The 21,798-nt window shown below is 39.7% G+C and overlaps 1 protein-coding gene across 1 annotated transcript; it reads right to left on the bottom strand.

The window, feature by feature from the left end:
* Positions 1-668: 668 nt before the first annotated feature.
* LOC310927350 (insulin receptor substrate 1-B) lies at positions 669-18,419 on the bottom strand (the record flags this gene model as incomplete). Its single annotated transcript, XM_083889645.1, has 3 exons — positions 18,065-18,419; positions 12,415-15,504; positions 669-763 (listed from the first exon to the last, which is right to left on the bottom strand). Exons 1-3 carry the CDS (start codon positions 18,414-18,416, stop codon positions 669-671), a joined length of 3,537 nt encoding a protein of 1,178 aa, XP_083745771.1. The 5' UTR covers positions 18,417-18,419.
* Positions 18,420-21,798: the final 3,379 nt, after the last annotated feature.

Here is a 21,798-nt window from a genome sequence, read left to right as displayed (position 1 = left end):
CTTCTTATCTAATTTCTACTAACAGCAAGAATACAGTTTTAGTGATTTTTCTTTAGAAGTAAGGCCAGATCATTAGGGAACACAGACACCGACAGTAGAGCTAATATCAGTGAACAGGTCAAATTTGCTTTGGATTTGATAATCTGGATTATCTGGATTCTGTATTATAATCCATACATTAAGTAAAAATGTTCTCTCAGATCACTTTCTAATAACTTTGTCACTATAAACATACACAAAAAAATAAACAGGACAAACAGCATCACTTATGTTACCATGAAAGTGTTTATATTTTGCAAAAACATGCTTTTTTAATGTTAAACTGTTGTGATGTTATGCTACTAGCATAAACAATGCAGTACTTATTTAAACGGCTGAAACAATTATTAATTACATTTTTTTAAAAGTACAAACCAAAGTACGGAAAAGGATTAGGACCATTTGTAAAAAAAAAAAGAATATTGACTAAACGACTTAATGACCTTTACTTCATAGCGGCTAACTTTGCTATAGTATGTGGCAAGACTTAGCACTAACACACGAAAACGGTGGTTCTTTATTTGTAAACAACCCACTCTGAGTATAAACATGAAGCCAAAATGCGACACAACAGCGAGGTTAATGGATATTTTAACACACAAACCTTAAAGATGATGTGATGATGTGACTCAGAGCATCAGCGTGTCACGGCCACTGAGGGTCAACCGTCTGAGGACTTCACACGAAACCGTAAACCGAGTGTCCACGCGTGACCGCATGCTATCTGACGACAACAGAACAAACACGGTTTATCTTCATGTTATCTCGTGTTCGACATAGTCCTGCGTCCACGCACGGATCCACTCTCATCACTGTTGTCAATGAATGGATCTGACGGAGCCGACGGCCGCCTGTGATTGGACGAGGCCGTTTCAAGAATGTGCAAGAGCTCTCACTCGGATGGAAATATGAAGTACTGTTTTTAGTACCTGCTGACGTCGAAGATGAAAGCGGGGCCTTGACTTCGTCTTCTTCTTCGACTCTGCTTCTTCTTCTAAGTGCGGTTTGAACCATGTTCTAGCGCTTGATTTTAAACGTTTCAGGTTATAAAATATGCAAAAAAAAAAAAAAAATTCCAAAGAAAGTGAACGGATAATGTCCAACCGTGTTTACTGTCAGAGGTAAGACATAGATGTAGTCCTTATTGTTGTCTGTTACGTCATTGCAAATATTTGTGTTTTATTTCTGCTTTTATCGATGTTGGTTAAAAGACAAATGTTCACAGTAAGGTTCCGCTTTAGTGAAGCGAGTGAGCGATCTTTTTCTGTTGAAGATCTATAGGTGGATTAACGCTTCCGGTTCACGTCCTCTCCTTCACACTTGCACACTTGTGCTGCGGCTGCAGCTGCATTACGCCGCCTACTGGACTGGAGTAGATTTTAATTTATTATTATTAATTTACAGTCAAAATAGATGTTCACTTACAAACAAAAGACAAAATACTGTGCCCCAAAAAATAAATATAAAACATGTGTTAAGGACACATACTTTTAAAAAAACAAACACAAAGTCAGAAAACAATAATAATTTAAATAAAATAATAATAATGTGTCCCTCAGTTTTTCGGTTGATTGTTCATATTGTACATGTTTTATACATGTTTTTATGCATATACATTGTAATTCAACATTTTACATTATTGCATAATATATAAAAATGCCTTATACAGATAAATCCAGGTATCTGCTCCTAAAATTAATAATTTTACAGTAATATATACATTTCTGACTCTGTATAAGAAAAGTATTTCTGTGCCGCACAGACAATGCAAGTTCAAATATAAATACAAATGAATATAAAAACAATGGAAATGGACTACAAATAAGTAAGGGTCCCTGCATTTCTAAACATTGTTGTTCTCTTGCATGCATTTTCTGAAGAGAGAGAGTGCAACTCTCCCTACAGAAAATCAACTGTGATCCATTTGCTGCGCACACACACAGTCTGCATAAGCAAAAGCTCGACTAAAGGTCACTGTGGACACTGGATGCATTTTTTTTATTTTACATTGAGGCTGAAAGATCATATAAAGCCCTGTTTAATATTTACAAAAACCTGGCAGGCGTACTTATTCAAATATTTAGCCAACAAATACATCACATATAATCCAAGCATCTCATTTTGTATAAACAGTGGAAACTCCCTGAGCACTTCCAGGGAAGTGCTGTGATCTCAGCTACATGAACAGCTTTGACCATAATTGTATCACAGCATGTTCTCAGTCAGTCACAGTGGCCAGTGCTATGCGCTTAAAAAAAGGCCACAGTCATTTAAACAGTTTTTGTTATTTACCAAGAAAAAAAATACTGGATAATGGAAATATCAAAATAAAATGGACAATCATGGTAGACAATAGTAATTGCTGGAGTCTGGGTAGTTGTTATGCATATTCTGTGTGAACAATATTACAGTAAAAAAAAAAAAACTGACGCATACATTGTGCTCACCATTATATTGGCGATTTGGTGACTGAATATACAGTTTATCAAATAAAAAAGCCCCCTTTGTTGTAATTCACCTATATGGACTGAAATGCTGCAGAAATACCATCTGTTCAAACAGAGTAGCTGAGGATTAAACCACGTGTCCCCTCTGTTCACCGGCTTATCCTTAAAAACTCAGACCAGCAATGGCTTATAACAGTCTGAACTCAGATGAATTAGTTCGTATAACTGAGTTATAGTTATATTGTCTGCACTGAGGAGCTGAAATATTCTGTACTGCAAATCATGTGAAAAATATTTAATATATTTAAGTAAGATAGTGTTTTATCAGTGGACAACTCATGATACATCATTAATTGATTTCGTTTCTTTTTGCCATTCAAAAAGAGGGAAAGTTACAATACAGGAAGTCATATGTGATAAAATATGATTTGACATTAACATATGTACAATGTAGAATCTTCATGTATGTTTTTATTTATTTTTACTCTTTTTTTTGCCAGCAAACTACCGGCTGTACAGTGTCCACAAATGTGTCTTCAGAGGATCCGTTACGCTGGATTCACAAACTATGACAGTGCTGTAATAGTCCAGTGGACGAGGATGTCGCTTCAATACTCACCACATTGTGGGTTCAAATCCCATTCAAGGTATGTGACTATGAATAATGTATGTGTGTGTTTGTCTGGGTGTACGAAACAACAAAACTAAAAAGCCTCAAAAACTGTCTAAAAGACAAACTTCCAAAACGCTTCGCCATTCGGGTGTTTGCACCAACAATTTCCCCTCTGGGATGAATAAAGTATTTCTATTCTATTCTATTTCAATGTCAATCTTGTGTTGAAATGGCTTGAAAAGGCCCCCAAAAGGCTAGCTAGCTAGCTTGGAAAGAAAACAATGCCTAACGTTGTAGGTTGAAATTCTTAATTCATTTATTTTGTTTGGAACTTCAGTGTTCTTTGGTGCCTCAGTAATAACGTGTGCTGTAAGAATAAAAGTTGTATATCGGAGGTTTTGAGTTCAAAGTCCACATCAAGATTCAGTGTAAACAGTCACAAGCTCTAAGAAAAGCTAAAGACCTGTAAGAGCAGCGGTGGATTCTAAAAAACATTAGCTCCTCCTTTTCCAGGAAGTGCACAGGTTGTAGGTATTGTGAACTATATATATTATGGACTTGACCAGCCCCCTACTGGCCAGACTAGATACACATTTTTGTCAGTTTTGATGGATTTTGTATATTGACGGTATGAAGACATTTTTCATATAATGACATATTTGATACCGTTGTGATACCAAAAATGACATGTATTGTGTTTTTTATAGAATAGAAACACGTATAATGTTCATAAATGTGCATTTTCTTTCACTGAATCTTTGGAAAATGTGGTTAGAATTTGTTAGGCCTTGCTGCACAAGCAATAAAGACACAGATTTCCCATTTTTCATTTCACTTTGCCTTTTATCAAAAAGAAAAACATTGAGGTTGTCTACATCACAGACAAGAATCATCAATATTCTGTGTTAAACAATTTTGCCATTAACAGAATGAACCCCATGCCCATCCCTCCCCAGGAGCAAACTCCTCTATACACAGTATACTTTACAATTACCTATAGTTCCTGTTCAGTCTTTTTACATTTTATATCATTATCAAAGTATCAATAGCTTTAAAATACATATTTCCATTGTAGTTATAACTGCTATCCTGATTGTACATACAGTATCATTTCCCACAGTTAGAGCCTGCTGAGCAATTTATGTGCCTCGTTTTCAACGACGCGTTACAAAATATTCTAAAGAGACGGCACGAGTCTCTCTGTTTTCGCCAAACCAAAAATGCTTGGCAGGATTTTGATGATTCATTAGACGAGAAGCATTATCGCACCACCACCGCCGCATGTCATGAGAATGGAAACGGATGCAGAGCGCTTCACGCTGTGAAAGCAATTCTGAATACAATGACGTTTACCCAAATTCGCAGCTTTTATTTTGTATGTGTTCCTCCTAAACGTTGTCTCAGTAATATCCTGAACCCTTCTCAGACTCTTCCCAGGGGCTTTAGTGCCAACTGTTACGTCTGCTTGGATTTGAGATTATGAGGTACAGTCAGAGAATCTTGGTAATCCCAAATTAGAGGAGTACACTGGAGGAATAACAAAGAGATTACAAAAGATCACTTTGACAAAAGAGTTTCAGTGCACAAGTGTACAGAGATTAGAAAATTGGAACCACATATTTGAATGGATCTGTAATACAAGAGTTTGGAAATAATGTTCTCAGTGCTGAGCACAATCTGTTGGCAGTAGTAGGCTGTGCTCAGTCAACATATAATATTTGTTACCTCATACAATTACAAACACTGACTAATAAGTGCCTGAAAAATGTGTAAAAAGCTGATTATCTGAATTCAACTTTGCATTAGTTTGAGTTTCTCAATCCCGCACAGTCGCATGTCTCAAGTGTGAAGCTCAGGAATCACCGTTCAAAAGCTGCACAAGTAAAAACTTTGGCACCAGAAAGGAGTCCCTTTGGCCGAGAGTTAGGCACATCTCCAACTTCATATTCAACAAATGTGTGGAAGACTTTGTTTTCCAGGAGCTGGTATGAATTTCAGTCTGTGCGTGGAGATAACTGAAACAGGTGGGATTCTCAGCCAGGCACTTTTAGACATGTCAGTCAATGAGGAACCTCTGGACTGAGTAGACTTTTTGTCATCGCAGTACGAACACCAAATTGGTTTTCACATGTAAAAGCATGCGGGTCGTTACTTTGTTTTTTTTAATTCCTTTTTTAATATTTTTGTGACAGTGTCAAAATGATTTGACCATTGGACACACACAAAAAAAAATCTAAATGTGGGAAAAGCTACCAGTGTTAAAAAATACATCAAGAAAGCCTTCGTTATGTTGTACCCTGTATACACACGGACAGAGCCTTGGATAAAAGAGTTTGGTTTCACAGCAGTTAGTGAAACCTTTGGCACCAAAACCATATCTACTTTTCTTAATATTATCCAACACAACCTGATTCAGTATCACTAAATGTCCATCAGAGGCTCTGGATACAATATGCAACCACTCTTAATCTGTTACACCACCTTAAAAAAAACACTGTTGGCATCATAAATTAGTTTTAACTACTTTGTTTTGGCCAAGTGTGACTTTTGCGTCTTAATTGTCTGAATTATTGTCAGACTTTGTATTTTTGGCCATTTGTTTGACAGCAGCAGGATGTTAGAATGGAAGATTTCAGTAATGAGTGTGAGCTGGAATATGGCACTGGCTCATACATTGTTGAGCTCAAAAGACAAAGTCATACTAGTAACAGCGTCATGAAGTGAGTCTACATGTAGGTAATTCACTTCTGAATAACAGCAAAAACACATGTTTCTACTGTTTCAGCCGAGATATGAATGCAGCCTCCAGTCTGCACTGAGGAGCTGAGTTTGTTTTGGGGCTCACACATATTGTATACTGCAAACCATGTGAAAATTAGTGCACATATTTAATATCCTGTCTAACACTGAGTAAGAAAGGGATTTTTATCAGTGGACAATTCATGATACTTCAAGAATTGTATAAATTTCTTTTTGCCATACAAAAAGAGGGAAAGTTAAAATACAGGAAGTCATTAAAAATATGATTTTGACATTAAAATCTGTACAATGTAGAATCTTCATGTATGTTTTTATGTATTTTTCTTTTTTTTGCCCGCAAACTATCGGCTGTACAGTGTCCACAAATGTGTCCACTTCAGAGGATCTGTTACGCTGGATTCACAAACGGTGACAGTGGGAGATGAAGTGAGTTAATTAATAAGTGCAATGACATGTTTTGGTGAATTCGGGGATTCATTTTTCATTAATGAGTCTTTACGTCTGATTTATGTGGACAAACTGCGTCAAAAACAAAAACTGTCAAAATCAAACTCCCAAAAACCCTATCCCAAACTTAAACTCTCCAACGTGCATTTGCGTCATTTCAATTTCAACCACTCTGCGAAAATGGCCTTGAAAAAGGCTAGCTAGCATTTCTTGCTGACTAATGTCAGCATATTAGCAATGAGCGAAGAAAATATGTTAAAATAGGAATAGTCTTTTAGGGATTTTGACGTGGGGTTGCACGAGATTTTTAAACAAAGTCAGCACTGACTGCGTTTTGAGCGCCCCCTATGCTTAGAACCCACATAAAACACTCCACAAACTGGCTGGTTCTCAGCAGCAGGGGGCGCTCACAGCACAGTCAGCAGTGATTATGAGTCAGAACCTCATACAAACACAATTTGAAAAACCTCTTTCAGTGTATCTTACACTATATGAGAATAACTCATATCATTAAAGAAGAGTGTAGCAAAGAATTGTACATGCGGGCAGAGGTCAGCAAGACAGTGTCTGTCATGGCTAACTACGTAGCAAGAGTTGCTAATCTTGTTTTGCACATGCAAAGTGCGGCTACTTCCTTTCTAAAGAATATATGGCATTTTGGGGGATTTTAAATAAGATACTTCTTTAATTTTGGTAAATAGATGTTAGGAGATAAGGGAATGTTAGAATCCAGCGAAACAGACCATCAGCTGAATGTAGGGACAGCAGAGCTTCAAGTGTGTGAAACTACCAAATAAAAAGATTTTTTTTTTTCTTTTCATTCTTTCTATTTATTTATTTTATTTATTTTTTTTTATTAAATTTTGGCCGAACCTCAGCTTGATAAAGCCAAACAGAAGAGTGCGAGGGAGTGCTTACATTGTGGCTGAAGTTTTAGGCACTGCAAAAAATGATGAGTTTTTTTTTTCCGGTAAGGCAATTTGATCATGTTTAACAATATAATTTTTCAGTCTGTCATCTGAAAAGTTTTAAATATGCACAATTTAGACTAAGGAGAGAAACAACACTTGTCTCCCCATTTGACCACCCATTTTAAGATTACCTGTGTAAAAACAGCTACAATCAAAAATGAGGCACTTTATAAAAGAGTATATAGATATCTAGGCTATTTAGTAATAATCATTATATGTATATTGTATACTGTATATACCATTGTAATGTGTCACTTTATATTAGACTTGTGTTATCTGTTGTGCAAATGAGGAAAACAAACTACAGTGTGTATTATAGTTTGCCTCTCTATTTGTATACTATAGTATATATACTATAATATACACTTATAATAGAACATAACAGTTGCCAAAAAGCATTTAAACTTTGACTTGTTTTCATGTTTTGCTACACGGTGCTTCAAAAAGTAACTTTACAAAGTAATCAACTTATAAGTAGCTGATTGTGAGATTTAAAAAATAAACAGTTGTGTAAAGAAACAAATGAAAATGACATTACTACTTTGTTGACATTTGAATTGTATCACGCGCAGGGGATTTTTTTTAATGTTTCTTTGACTATTCTTACACGGCATGTATTGTGTATTTTACATGAAAGTTTCATTATCGATTCTGCTTTCAGTCTCATCTGCTTCTTTGTGTTATTATTTGGAGTCATGGGGCAGTGGACTTTATAACACTGCACTGGGTGACTGGACCTTCTACAGTCTACTGCCTTCATTTGAATATCAGCCACATAACATGACAGGATGTTTGTATAATTGGCTGCAAATCACACCTGGAGCTTGTGGCAAAGAAATTTACAACATAACATATTATGACTTACAACATAACTAATCACCTATCCCTCAGCTGCAGCTCTGGCAGTTAAAATATAATCAGATTATGGCTGATTTGGTCAAGTTTACACCCTTATGGATTATGCAACTATTGCTGCATCGGATTTTCGCAATGGATTAAATTTCCATTTCCACAACCTGCACCTCAGTAATTAATAGCAGAGTAGACGTGGCCAAGAAGTATAAAGGCTTTTTGGCAACTGTATATCTCAAATCAATTATGTTTACAGAGACAGTGAGTGTATGAAACCTCAGCCAGATGGAACCTGATGAGTATTTAACTCTGAATTTAGACAAAGGATGATGTGATGTGGTATCAATGGCAACGTAATCGGAGCCAGTAATCCAATCTCAGATTAAACCGATGTCAACATGCTAACTGATGTTTTGATTGATGAGAAACAAACAAAACAAAACGAAAAAAAAGTCATGCACTTATCGCAAATGTGCAAGTGCGTTAGAGAGGAAGAATCATAGATGGACATTTATGCCTCATGTGATTGCCTGAAAGCCGTGTGACCTTTGCTGGAGGATTGTTGGTAGGAAGCTGTGATCAGACTTTGACAGGATGAGATGTGGCCTCCATGATCAGCATCATGGACACCTGAGAACCATCGCAATCACATATTTGCTGTCATCCTTTGTCTATTTCAAGTTAAATTATGATCAAATGTCGTGTTTAATTTAAAACCCTTTCCTTAGCTTGCATGTGTGTACGTTTGTGTGAGTGTGTGTTTGGCACACAGTTGGTTGACAGAAAACAGCAGAAGGGATGAGGATGTATGTCCGGTGGTCAGACTCCAGTGTCCAACTCTGTTGTGAACACAGTTTGTGTGGAGCTGTCACACCGACGTCACACTCGGACCCAAGACAAGAACAAAGATCAACAATCTGGAAGGGAAACAAAAATAATTAAAATGATGTTAGAAATCATTTGTGCTTCTGTAATATCCACTGTAGTAGCTTACATGAGAGCTTCAGAGGTTTGAGGCCCTGGAAATTTAGCAAAATATTCTATGTCCACATCAACAAGAATGTAGTGCCACATTTAATTAAACAGGTAACATCTAAATATTTGACCTCTATTACCAATGAATGAGGATAAATAATCCAAATATTCATTTATTCAAATAATCAACATAAAAGACATCCTGATATCAGAGTCTCAAAACCTGCATACAATTAAATGATGAGATATCGGACAACTCAGTTGGTAGAGTATGGTAGAGTATATTTGAAATAATTTGTCAAATGTATATATATGTGTGTATAATGTATATGTATATATAGATATATGTGTATATATGTTATATATATGTTGTATATATTTATATTTGTTTTATATGAACATATGTGTATGTATGTATATGTATTATATGTATATATACATTAATACATATATATGTATAGATATATACAAACATACACACGTATATATATGTGTGTGTGTGTGTGTGTGTGTGTGTGTGTGTGTGTACTGCTGCAGGCCACACTTTAGAAAGCAGTGGTTTAGATTATAACTCACAGTTGATCTAATTTTCAAGTCTCCTCACACACAGTGTTGCAGAGGATCATGGCAGTTTAGACTGGATTTCACATCTTCCAGTCCAATGTGTATTTCATAGTTTGTTTAACCTAAAGCTCCTGTTGGCAGCTTGGGTAAATATCACATGATGCAAGATATCTTTCTTTAAGGATTTTCTTGATGCAGGACTTTGTTGCAGATGTCAATATTATGTCACTTTCAGGGATTTGGAACTTTCTGTATTATCACGAGGCAAACAAGGACGGCATCAGCAATAAGAGAGGTAGAAAACAAAGATCAGAGCATCAATGCTGTTGGTGTAAAGAAGAGCAGATTTACCTTAAACAAGAATGACCTCAATGTGTGTGTTCTTTGGGGGGAAGCTCAGACAACAAAAGGCTGATAAATCAACCAATCTGAATCTGTCTCATGATTTGATTAACTTAACCCTAACACCGGACAATATCATTTTTATAATGGAGGATATATTGTAGATTTATCTTTTTTATTATTATTATTGCAAGCCTGTTTTATTAGGCTGAATTGGTTTGAGGTATGCTGCATAATAAAGGTGCACAGAGACACAAACAGCAAACAGTCACTCCGTGAACGTGTTGTCCAGCATCCACTAATCGCTGCTCACATTAGTGGAAGTTGATCAAGCAACGGTTACTCTATTTATTTATAAACACTGAACACTTCATTCAATCAGATTTTATGCTAAGACTGTAAACTGATTACCTCACAGTGTCGGAAGAGTCAAAATGCCATGTTTGATTGTTTAAATTAGAACAGAGCAGAGTGTTTAGGTTGTGTGTGGTGTGGGTTGTATGCGTTATTGAAACATGGTGCATTCCATTCCAGTCAGAATTTGCAACTCATAAAGTCGGAGCAGCATCACCAACGGGGGATTCTAAGGTGGCTGCCATCACAAATTGTACTGTAAAATGCACATCTGTCATTTGTTTCACAGTAAATCAATTGTACACGTAGAGTAGCACTGTTCAATTCTTATCTGTGGACAGGTTGCTCCACAAAATATTGACATTATTGGTGTTTTCATCGACAGGTATTGCTATCACTGGCTAGCCCAAGATACCTTTGCATCCACGGAAAGAGACCAACTCGAAGGTGAAGTCACTCCTAGTTCCAACTTCTGATTTCTAATGTTAATTCTTTGGTTTCCTTCCACAGTCCAAAAACATGCAATATGGACGCTCTAAATTGACAGTGAGTGTGAGAGTGCATGGTTGTTTGTATCTATGTGGCCCTGAGATGGACTGACCACTTGTCCAGGGTGCACCCCGCCTTTTGCCTGCCCTATGTCAGCTGAGATAGGCACAGCACCCCTCATGACCTTCATGTGGAGGATAAAGCAGTAGTGGATGGATGGATATTTTTGTTGTTTGAGTTTAAAAGGCTATTTGCAAAGCCAACACTAACAATGTTTTAATATCTCATACAATCAAATAAAAAAAACCCTGATCTATCCCTTGAATAAAATTCTGATATTTAGTGTGACGTGACATTCACCACAGTATATGAATGAAGTTTGCATGTCATTCAAAATGGCTGCAGTATGAGACACATTCATACCTTACTGCAGTATGATGAAAAAGTAAAGCACAGAATATTAACAAGCCTCTTGTCGTTCACGCCAAATGCATAAATAACTGACAATTCATCGTTTCAAATAATTGGCCAATTACTGTGATTGTGCACACACACATACATGTGGAGGCTGAATCATAGAAAAATCAATCAAGCAAACGCTGTTCCTGCTTTGAATAAATTAGTTGCATAATTAATTTCTTCTATTCAGACCTCTGATTACATTTGCTATGTACCTGTATGTTTACATTTAACATACTGCCATACAATATATACAATATACTGCCTCATGTACGGTGGCTTTTATTTCTTGGCATGTAAAAGCAATTACTCTCTTCTGCAGTTCAGTGTACATGCATAAAGATGTACCTAAGCCATTAACCGATGGATAATTGTTATCTGTGCAACGAGAGGGAAACCTCAGAGCTGCCATGTGACAGTGGAGTGCACACCCACACATGAACATAAACACCTGGCCCATATTCTGGCCCCACTGCCTCCATTTATGTGAAATGGCTCATTAGCAGCAGACAAACCAATTGGCTTTGCTCTCGGAACACCCACTTGTAGAGCAAAGGTACACGTCATTAAAGGATGAAAAGGGGAAGGAGTGACTAAGACCTACACATGAGTTTTGTCTGTGGATGATGTATCACATCCAAAGTCTTGACAAAAGTCATCATGTTTAAAGGTGCATTATGTAATAAATCTAAAGCAACTGGCCATAAAATCCTCCTAATATGTCACAGAGACTCAAGAAAAATGTTCATATAACAAACTGAACTCACCAACAACAACAGTACAGACAAAATTATTGACATGAAAAAAAATATTTTGCAGACTGCAATCATGTTTATGTTTTGAAATCATGTTTTGGCCTGTGGCGCCACCTACCGCCGTCTACCAATCATTGCAGTCAGTAGAGTCTGAGCTGCCGAGCAACCACGGGTTGCCAGTTACGTCAGAAAACGAAACCTAAAAGACCTCGGTATTTTGAATTTGAGTGTAGTAACCGTTATTGGCCACATTCTTACATATGGCACCTTTAAATAGCAATTTCCATGAAAAGCTAATAACACATTTACTAAATCATCAAAATATATTGTAGATGAACTGTATTTACCTTGACCATCCTTTCTACTGCTCTGGTGTGCTCTCAGTTCTTCTGACTTGTAGAAATCAATACTGGCATACATGTTGAGGCCGGAGGCAGCACTGCTACCCACAGCATTTCCTCCGATGTTGTAGGTAGCAGAGGTGCGTTCCACTCCAGCTTGAGGACTCTCCTTAATGGCTAAGTCAAGGTCGATGTAGTTAAGGCCTTGTTCACTAGATGAGGTGGAGGCTTGTGGTGGAGGTGTGGCAGACAAACCAGCAGACTGCCCGTTCTCCCACAGTGAGCAGTCCAAGCCATGCCGATGGCTTTCCGCCTGACTGCCCTCTGCGAAGAGGGAGGTAGAGGAGGGAGGGTGGCGTGGCAGGGAGGGAGGTGAGTTAAAAGTCTCTGAGCGGTGGCTGCGCCGTCCCTGCTGGTCACCTCGGACCAGTCTGCTGTTCCGCTCAGGAGACTGGAAGGACTTGACTGGAGAAAACCCCAAACCTGTCTGCTGCTCTGCAGATGAGGGTTGAACAGAGTGGACAGCAGATCTTGCTGAGATGCTGGGATCTGAACCTTTGTTGTCTGTAAATTCAGCCGAGGCCTCTGTTGGTATTTCTGCCGTCTTTACTTTTGTTCTGTACCCAGTGTTACCCTCTGCTGCTAGTGGAGAGGATGTGCTGTGTTCGTGTTGGGCCTTGGGGATAACAGCTGGTGGGCCCTGTGGGGTGCTGAATTTGGACCGAACAGGAGTCAGGGGTTTTGCAGACTTCCCTAAATCCATGCTGACGTATTCTGCAGAGGTGGACAGTGGTACAGAGAAGCTGCGAGGAAGGTTATTGGGATCACTGTGGCAGAGAAGTGATTGATTCAAGGGCCGTAGAGTTCCATGCATCACTGGTTGTCTGTGTTGAGACCCAACACGTCGTCCTCCGTTGTACTTATCATCTTCGAACACGATGCTGACATACTCACCAACATTTTGAGACCCAGATGACGGCAGATTCTCCTTCACCCTGGGTAGGGTGTTAGCTTTGGTGATGTCTGCAGACATGCTGAGGGGACGACCCTTTCTTTGCTGCTTTGGGCTCTTACTGCTCGATCCGCGTTTCTGATGGTGACGTCCATCTTTTGCGGACATTCCTGCACTCTTATACTCTGCTCCAGTTCTTAATAAACTTAACCCTCTCCCTGCTGATGTGGACTTGTCTTCTAGGCTTTCACTACTTGCTGAGCTGGAGGAGAAAGAAGAGGAAGACATGGAGAGTTGGCAGCCTCCTGCAGAGCCCGCTGCAGTTTTGTTCCTCTTGCTGTATACCACTCCCCCTCCCCTTCCAGCACCATCTTCCCCACTGCTGTCCTTTTTTCCCTCCCCTTTGTTAAAGTCCTCCTCAAAGCGGGTGTAGAGAGTATGCTGATAAGCTCGTGGCAGGGAAAAGTAAGAATTGAACATTTTTGGTTGCAGCTGGTGCTGCTCGGGGTGGGAAGGTGGTGTGCTGCAGGCAGAGCGACTGCTGACAGGTGAGATGTTCATGTAGTCACTAGCAGCCCGGCTCTCGATACTGGCCCTGCTATCCCACATGCCCAGACGATGCAGGTCTGTGGAGCTGCTGCTGTTGGGAGACATGACCATATAGCCCTCTGTACTGGGTTGGCGGATGTGCTGAGGAGGAGAAACACTGTTGTTCGGGGTCATGGCCATGTACTCATCATCTGCCCCAGGTTTGGCTGTGGTCTCGGACACACCTATTGACAGAGGAAGTGAAACAGGAGGAGTTGTCACTCCAGGCAGCATTGACATGTAACCACTGTCCACAGCTGCTCCTGCAGCCACTTCTGCCCTGCTTTTTTCAACTGTTTTTCTATTCTTACCAATGTCCCTGTTCGTATTCTGTGTCATGATGGCATATTCTTCATCGTCCTCATCATCTTCATCTTTTCTATGTGGGGTCAGTTGCTCATGGGCTGCCAAAGGCAGGGAAGCCCTCTTACTTAACAGTCTGCGTTCTGCTTCAGATTCCCGACTAGACGCCCGCCGCATAATCCGTCTGCCTTTCGAGCGATGATGGGAACCAAGGAGACCTTCTCGCTGTCCCATGACTATATAGCTGGAGGAGCCTTCTCCGTGTGCATGGTGTCCAGACAGACTTGGTACAAGCAGGGAGTGTTCCCCGGGACTTGAACCATACTCATCTGAAGACCCATAGTCACTTGGTGAACCTGAAACAGAAACTCTCTGAGAAACCCGAGGGTAAGAGCAGACCATCATTCCTCCAACTGCTGCCCCCACTAGGCCACACTCTGAGCCATGACCAGAGCTGGAGGACAGACTAGGTGCAGGAGAGGGAGCAGGGTTAGGTGTGTAACGTGCAAGGCTGAGTGTAATCTTAGCAGGAGTTGGAGCCCTGGTGGGTTTGGGTCTCAGCGTTGGTGTAGTTGAGCAGGATCCATTAAGACTTGGACTGGAGCTGGCCCACGTCCCTCTGGCACTTGCTCCTCCCTCCTCAGACCTGGCCCCGATGCTGGCCGTCCGTGCCCTTGGAAAACCGTGACGGGACGTAGGTGAAGTGCTCGTGCTGCTTCCTCCAGTTCCAGGTGTTTCTGTGCGAGCTCTTCTGGTGAAGCCCACCTGGCTCGGCGGCAGATTTGGATGATGTCGACGGCTTGGGACACTAATGGGGTTTGAGGCAGTACCACCTCCGCACGATGTTCCCACAGACTGAGATTTACTGCGCTGACGGAACTCCTCACTCAGGGCTTTCATGGCCTCCAGCAGGGTCTCGTGCATGTTCTGAGCCACTACTGAGTCATCCACCTGCATCCAGAACTCTCCTGGGCCGGTAATAGCTGAGCGACCCACCTCGATGAAGAAAAAGTTCTCTGAATGGCCACATCTGCGGACATTCATCAGTTGCAACACCACAGAAGCTACATCAGAGTTAATTTTGACAAAGTTGACTGTTTTGTCAGTTAGGCACAGTCGGTAGATGCCCACTAAGTTCCTGGCATGTCCAAGACCTTTAGGCCAAACCTTGACCTGCCACACTTCCTTGAAAGTTGGTATGGGAGACGGAGAGCTACACTCCCCACTACTGCCATAGTCTTCAGGAGTTTTACCTTGGAAAAATACAAAGAACAAATAAGCAAAATCAATTAATTTACTTGATTAAATCATGCATACATTATGAAACAAAACTCAAGATTAAAAACAAAAAATCTAAAAAATAACCTTTTGAAAAATCGATCGAAGACAAAACGACAAACCAGAGTAGGTGACACTAATAAGTAACATTTTGTTTCCCTATTATTACTAAATAGCTGCACACAATGATGTCTGCTGTGTCTGCCAAGCAGCTGTGCTGCAGCTAATTCATCACCATCACTTCCAAGCCTCAGCTCTATAATTAATTAAGTCTTCGGAGGTATAGAATAAATCTAGTGCAAAGCACCGTGGCTGATCGAGCAACAATGCAGTGTTTCAGTTCAATACCAATCATATGACAAATAACACAACTGCATATTTTATTCAACACACAACTGCGTTTTGGTGCCATTTTGTAAAATACAAAACTATTAAAGAGGATATTCCCAGAAATCACGATTATCTAAGTTAATATACGAATACAGTAGATCTCCATGTGTAGGTCCCTATTCACGTTATTAACAGATAAACACATTCATCTTTGTATCTTGAGTGTTTTATTGCTTTTTATCAGTTTTTAAAATACATTTTAATACCCTAATTCACTCGTACTTTGATTATTTTATTTCACTTTTGCTCTTATACTGGCATTTAGTGTTTTGAATTGCATTGTGTTGTTTTTAATATGAGCAGGGACGGCAGAGAAATAATAAAATAAATACAATTCAAATTGTTTGGAACATTTTGAATATCTTGAGAGGCTTACCGTGGTCTCAGACAGCCATTTTATGTGGCATAATATTTTCTCAGCCGAACCCAACATGCATAAATGCAACAGTCCCAAAGCTGTGTGGCAGATCAGATATTTGGGTTTTAGTTTCAATGGGCTGTCTGACAGCATTGTTTTTATTTGTTATTAAATCATCTGGCTGCTTTCCAAAAAGACAATGTAAAATGTATGTTAAAATGTGAGGTGGGTTTCCATACCTTTTTGAAAACCATGGTATGGCACAAGGATGCTAATACATGGATGAAAATATATTGAACACCCACCAGGGGGCGACTCCACTGGTTGCAAAAGAAGTCTGTTTGAATGGAAGTCTTTGGGAAATGAGTCTATTTCTCACTTGATTTCTTCAAGTGTCAATTTGGCCAATAATGTTCCCATTTCTATATCACATAGATGATGAAATACTGCACTTTTGTGTGCATGGACACCACTGTGATTGACAGCTGGTGTTGACTGCAGAGACCTGGTTGCAGGTGACATCTGTGACCTTCCGGTTGCTAAACCTCAACATGGCACTGGCAAAATTGTGAAAATTGTATTTTAACAATCTGACCCTGCACTTATTATAAAATTATAATGAGAACTGCTACGAAAACATAATAATAATATATTAGGTTACAAATTAGATTTATCACATTATTAAATGTAACATTTCATTTTATATAAGCTTGTCTAGCCTTTAATTATAACATGTTATTTTATTTTTATTTTATTTTATGTTTTGATTCCATGCAACATCCTCATGGATTATCAATATGTCATTTTTTCGCAAACAAATTGTTGGATTTATTTCACTTTGACCACCCTTGCCCCCTCCTAACCAGACTAGAAGTTCCCAGGTCATTTAAAGTTTGAGGCCCATGCTTTAAAGATATTATATTGTTGTTATTTGTTTTATTATTAATGGATAAAAATGTACTTCTAACGCGACTGGAACTGAGCAAGCCCATTAATCTCAGTTTAACAGTGAGGCAATAAAGCATTTAACAGGGCGGGTGGGTGTTCATGTTCATCAATGATAACCACGTAAACACGAGGATACCCAACAGAAACACATTCTCCAGTGAGAGAAAGCGCACTAATGATGAGGATGATGATGGTGGTGATGTTGCCCATCTCCTCCCCAGCAGCAGCTGCAGCAGCACCGTGTATCAGGAATGTAGGTTAGTCAGAGCCGTGTAGAAAAACAACAAAAACACGGGCCACACAGCAGAGCGCACAGCGATAGGCTGATACTATATGATGCGTCCCATGGATGGTTGCTATATGCCCACTGCGCCATGCAAAACACACGCCGTCGTATGTGCAATCGGGCTGCGTTTCAACGACGGTGTGAATATTACTGCACCATCGTGTTATTTCATGCGTTTTATGCAAACATGTATTATTATAATTTCTTTTTTTTTGCAGAGAAATGGTAATTATAATCCTCTGGATGTACGAGGATCGTGCTGCACAAACACAGCACATGCCGCCCATAGTGTTCGTCTATCATCATTATCGCGTGCACCTGCCTTTTGGTGCAAAAACACACCCAATTTGCATTTGCAGAGGCGAATTATTTCACATCAAATAGCTGCAATAATAGAATTAAAGCGCAAAAATAAAATCACATTTAAATGAATATTGGAATGTGCAGTGATGCAGCGGTGAGACAGGAATGGCCGCGCCAAACAGTGTGTGGAGAACAAACAGGCCTGATGCAGAGACACACAGTGGGGACGCACACTTTCTCCACATCTTACAGTTGCACTGAAGGTCCAGCATGGCTTGGTACCACTCGTTCTGCGCCTCCTCGCTGTCCGCAGCCACGGCGAAGCTCTCGCTGCGGGTGTACAGCACGATCATGTGCTTGTTCTTCGAGTCTGCCCGCTTGTTGATGTTGAAGCAAGTCTCCAGGTTCAGCACTTTTTTGGGCACGGGTGATTTACTGCGGAATTTCTTCTCGTTCTCGTAATATTCGAGCCGAGCGGGACCGTGCTCCGAGGCCGCCCTCAGCACGAAGAAGCGCCGGTGCATTGATTTGTGCTTGCGGAGATAACCGCTCTTCTGCACATCTTCGTAGCTCAGCTGCGCCTCGGCTGCTTGGTTCTCCATGACCGAGGCAGGCAGGGTGTTTTCTTCTTTTTTTTTAGATATTATTAGCCAATAATCTCAGGAGAAAATAAAATAATAAGAACTCATTAATCCACAGCTACATCCTTCGTCCTCCCTGTGTCCACGTTTAAGTGTCCAGCTGCTGCAAGAAGAAGGCTCAGGATGGGAAAATCTGCCGAACCATGTTTTGGATCTGGTCTCATCATAGCGTGAATCCAGGCAGCTGCTGCTGCATGAGGAGGAGGATGAGGAGGAGGAAGATGTTGATGAGGAGCAGAAGGAGAAGGAGGAGGAGGAGGTGGACAGTGTCCACAGCTGCTGGTCCTGCAGCCCAGCCCAGTCCTCCTGCACGATCAGGTCCAACCGCGGTGCTTCAGGACGTCTCCTCCACCTGTCTGAGGTTGACCACAGTCAATCTCTCCCCACCACTGTCAAGTCAGGGGAAAATAAAGCGGCACTTCCGGTGTTGATTTTCAAATTAAAATAATAAAGGCGCTGAATGTCAACTGTCAACCCATAGATTCTTCCTGTCCGTTACTAAAGTTTTGTATTTTTACACTAATACATCATGATTAATTCATCAACAACATGTGTCTACATGCAGCAAGAAGACCCGAATTCGCGACCCAGTCGGAACAAGGGCCTTTCTGCATGGCGTTTGCTCTCTTTGTTCTCCTGTGTGTGCATCCTCCTAACAACAATCCAAAAACCTGCAATATGGGGATTAGGTAAATTGGACACTCTAAATTGACCATAGGTGTGAATGGTTGTCTCTACGTGGCCCCACGATGGACTGGGGGACTGTCCAGGGTGTGACCCCACCTATCGCCCTATGTCAGATGAGATTGGCACAGCACCCCCGCGACCCTCATGTGGAGGATAATGCGGTAGCTAATGGATGGATGGATGGATGTTACATTCAAACCACTGTTCACACAATGTTGTCAAGAAGTTACACACTGGAGCTTTAAAATGCGTCAACCTGGTGACATCACCAATGAGAATCTGAATCTGAATTTCCCCTTGCGGGACTTAAAGGGTTCTTAATCTAATCGAACTCTCTTTTTAAAACCTCGAGATTTGCACTTTGGTTGGTGCCATGTTGAGGTTTTGGAATCTGAATGTTTATCATCTGTGTTCCTTTAAATGGGTACATAGATTACAAAATGATGAGAACAAAACCGACATTAATTTACTTTTTATCCTCCACATGAGGGTCTCAAGTGGCTGAGGCCGATCCCAGCAGACACAGGGCAAGAGGTGGGGTACACCCTGGACGGGTCATCAGTCCAGAAGCGGAATCCAAACCGGTGACCTTCTTGATGTGAGGCAACAACGCTAACATGTGAGTATTTAACATCCTGAGAATGAAGCTCAAAAATCTACTATTTACCAGTGATCCTGCATTACACATTAGTCCTCAAAAATGCCAAAAATTTGCCATTGAAAACCATTCAAAGTGGGGTTTTTTTTTTTTTTTTTTTAATCTCACTTTCATTTTAACACATATCTCGGTGTCAATCTAGGCTTTCTCTCCACCAGATGGCGTCATTTTTGTATAGTATGATGAGAAAAAAGTTGTAATATTTCGAGGATACCAGCTGATAGTCTTTGCTTGATTAATAATGGTTTTATTCTTGTAATATTACAACTGTATTCTCATATTGTTATGACGTTATTCTCATAATATTACAACTTTGTAATATATATTTCTTTTTAGTTTGGCCCTTATACGCTGTCATGGCACCAACGTCGTCTCTTCCTTTTCTTCTTTTTTTCTGATATGCCTTTATTGTGAAAGTCATCCCTCATTTCCTGTCTCCTCCCGTCTCGCTCTGTGTGGCTTCACTGCGCCTCTGCTGGACTGACACCTCCAAGCCGGTGCCAGTCAAATACCTGCGGGGCTTCAGCAGTGCTGCTGAGGAGCAGAGGAACACGGTGTTCAGGAGAGGGAGACTTCACCCATAATCACGTGGACGATCAGAGAATGTCCACCTTTAATCATTCAACAGTGACCTGAGGGTTTTCTTTATATGTTTTTACTCCACTGACTTTACAAAGACAACTGCAGAACCTGCAGTCTGAGGTCAGGGCTCATGCAGCTGTCCACGCCTATAGAGCTGTTGAACACCTTGCAGCCATTAAAAGCACATTTGCATAATGAACAGCGAAAAATATATATATTTGGAAAACATATGCACAGTAGTATAAAAATCTTAGAAGCATTAATGAATAAAGTGTATTTTATGTAATGGTATTCCAATATTATATCGTTTTTGTTTAAATGTTTTGATTAATTTCAATTTAACTTAATGTGGCATGATCAAACAGCTGTCCAAATATTAACTTTTAAAAATGCCCTAGTATAGTATGTCACCAAAAAACAGTCTAAATATAAACTGTCAAAAAATGTCCTATGTCCGTATATAAACTGTCAGAAGTGTCCAAGTATAGTATGTTGTCAAAAATTGTCCAAATATAATATGTCAAAAAATGTCCTACAGTATGTTGTCAACAAAAAATGTCCACATATAAACTGTCAAATATAGTAGAATATATATAATATATGTATATATATATCTATATATTATATAGATATATAGATATATTATAATATTCGAGAATAGTATGTTGTCATAGACTGTCAAAAAGAAGTCCAAAAAAATCTTTGTTTTGTATTTCAACAAAAAAAAACTGTCCAAAATGTCCAAATATAAACTGTCAAAAAATTAAAAAAAAATCTTAGTATAGTATTTCAACAAAAACTGTCCAAATATAAACTTTTAAAAATGCCCTAGTATAGTATGTCACCAAAAAACGGTCTCAATATAAACTGTCAAATATTGTCCTATGTCCAAATATAAACTGTCACAAGTGTCCTAGTTTAGTATGTTGTCAAAAAAATTTCCAAATATAAAATGTCAAAAAATACCCTTGTATTGTAAAATAAATACATGTAATACTACTACTACTAATACTATGATTAAATACCTTTAAAAGAAAGGAAAAGGAACCTTCACAACACTGGAGTCAGAGGGAAAGCCTTTCAGATGGTACAGTCTGTGATAAAACAGGGGTGGAACTGCACCATGAAAGTGTCAAAAAAGCTTTGGCATAGCAGCCTGTCAAACCGTCTCATTTGTCCTCATAACAACCCCCATTAGTGGCAGAGATACAAATGTTTTTTTGAGCTGACACTGTCTTCAGGGCACGGATATCACTTTCACATTCATTTGGTGAAGCAGACGGTGCATTCACAATCCAGCAAATAAAAGGAATGGGGGAAAAGAACCCAGAAAATATGGTTTAGAACTGTTGTGGAACTGTTAAAAAGGCTAAAGCACACGGGGCTAACATAAATATCCTCTTGTGTCACTGGACA

Source organism: Microchirus variegatus, assembly GCF_963457635.1.
Source record: "Microchirus variegatus genome assembly, chromosome: 5".
NCBI lineage: Eukaryota > Metazoa > Chordata > Actinopteri > Pleuronectiformes > Soleidae > Microchirus > Microchirus variegatus.
Note: the sequence above shows the minus strand (reverse complement) of the source record. Positions and strands in the feature narration are given on the sequence as shown.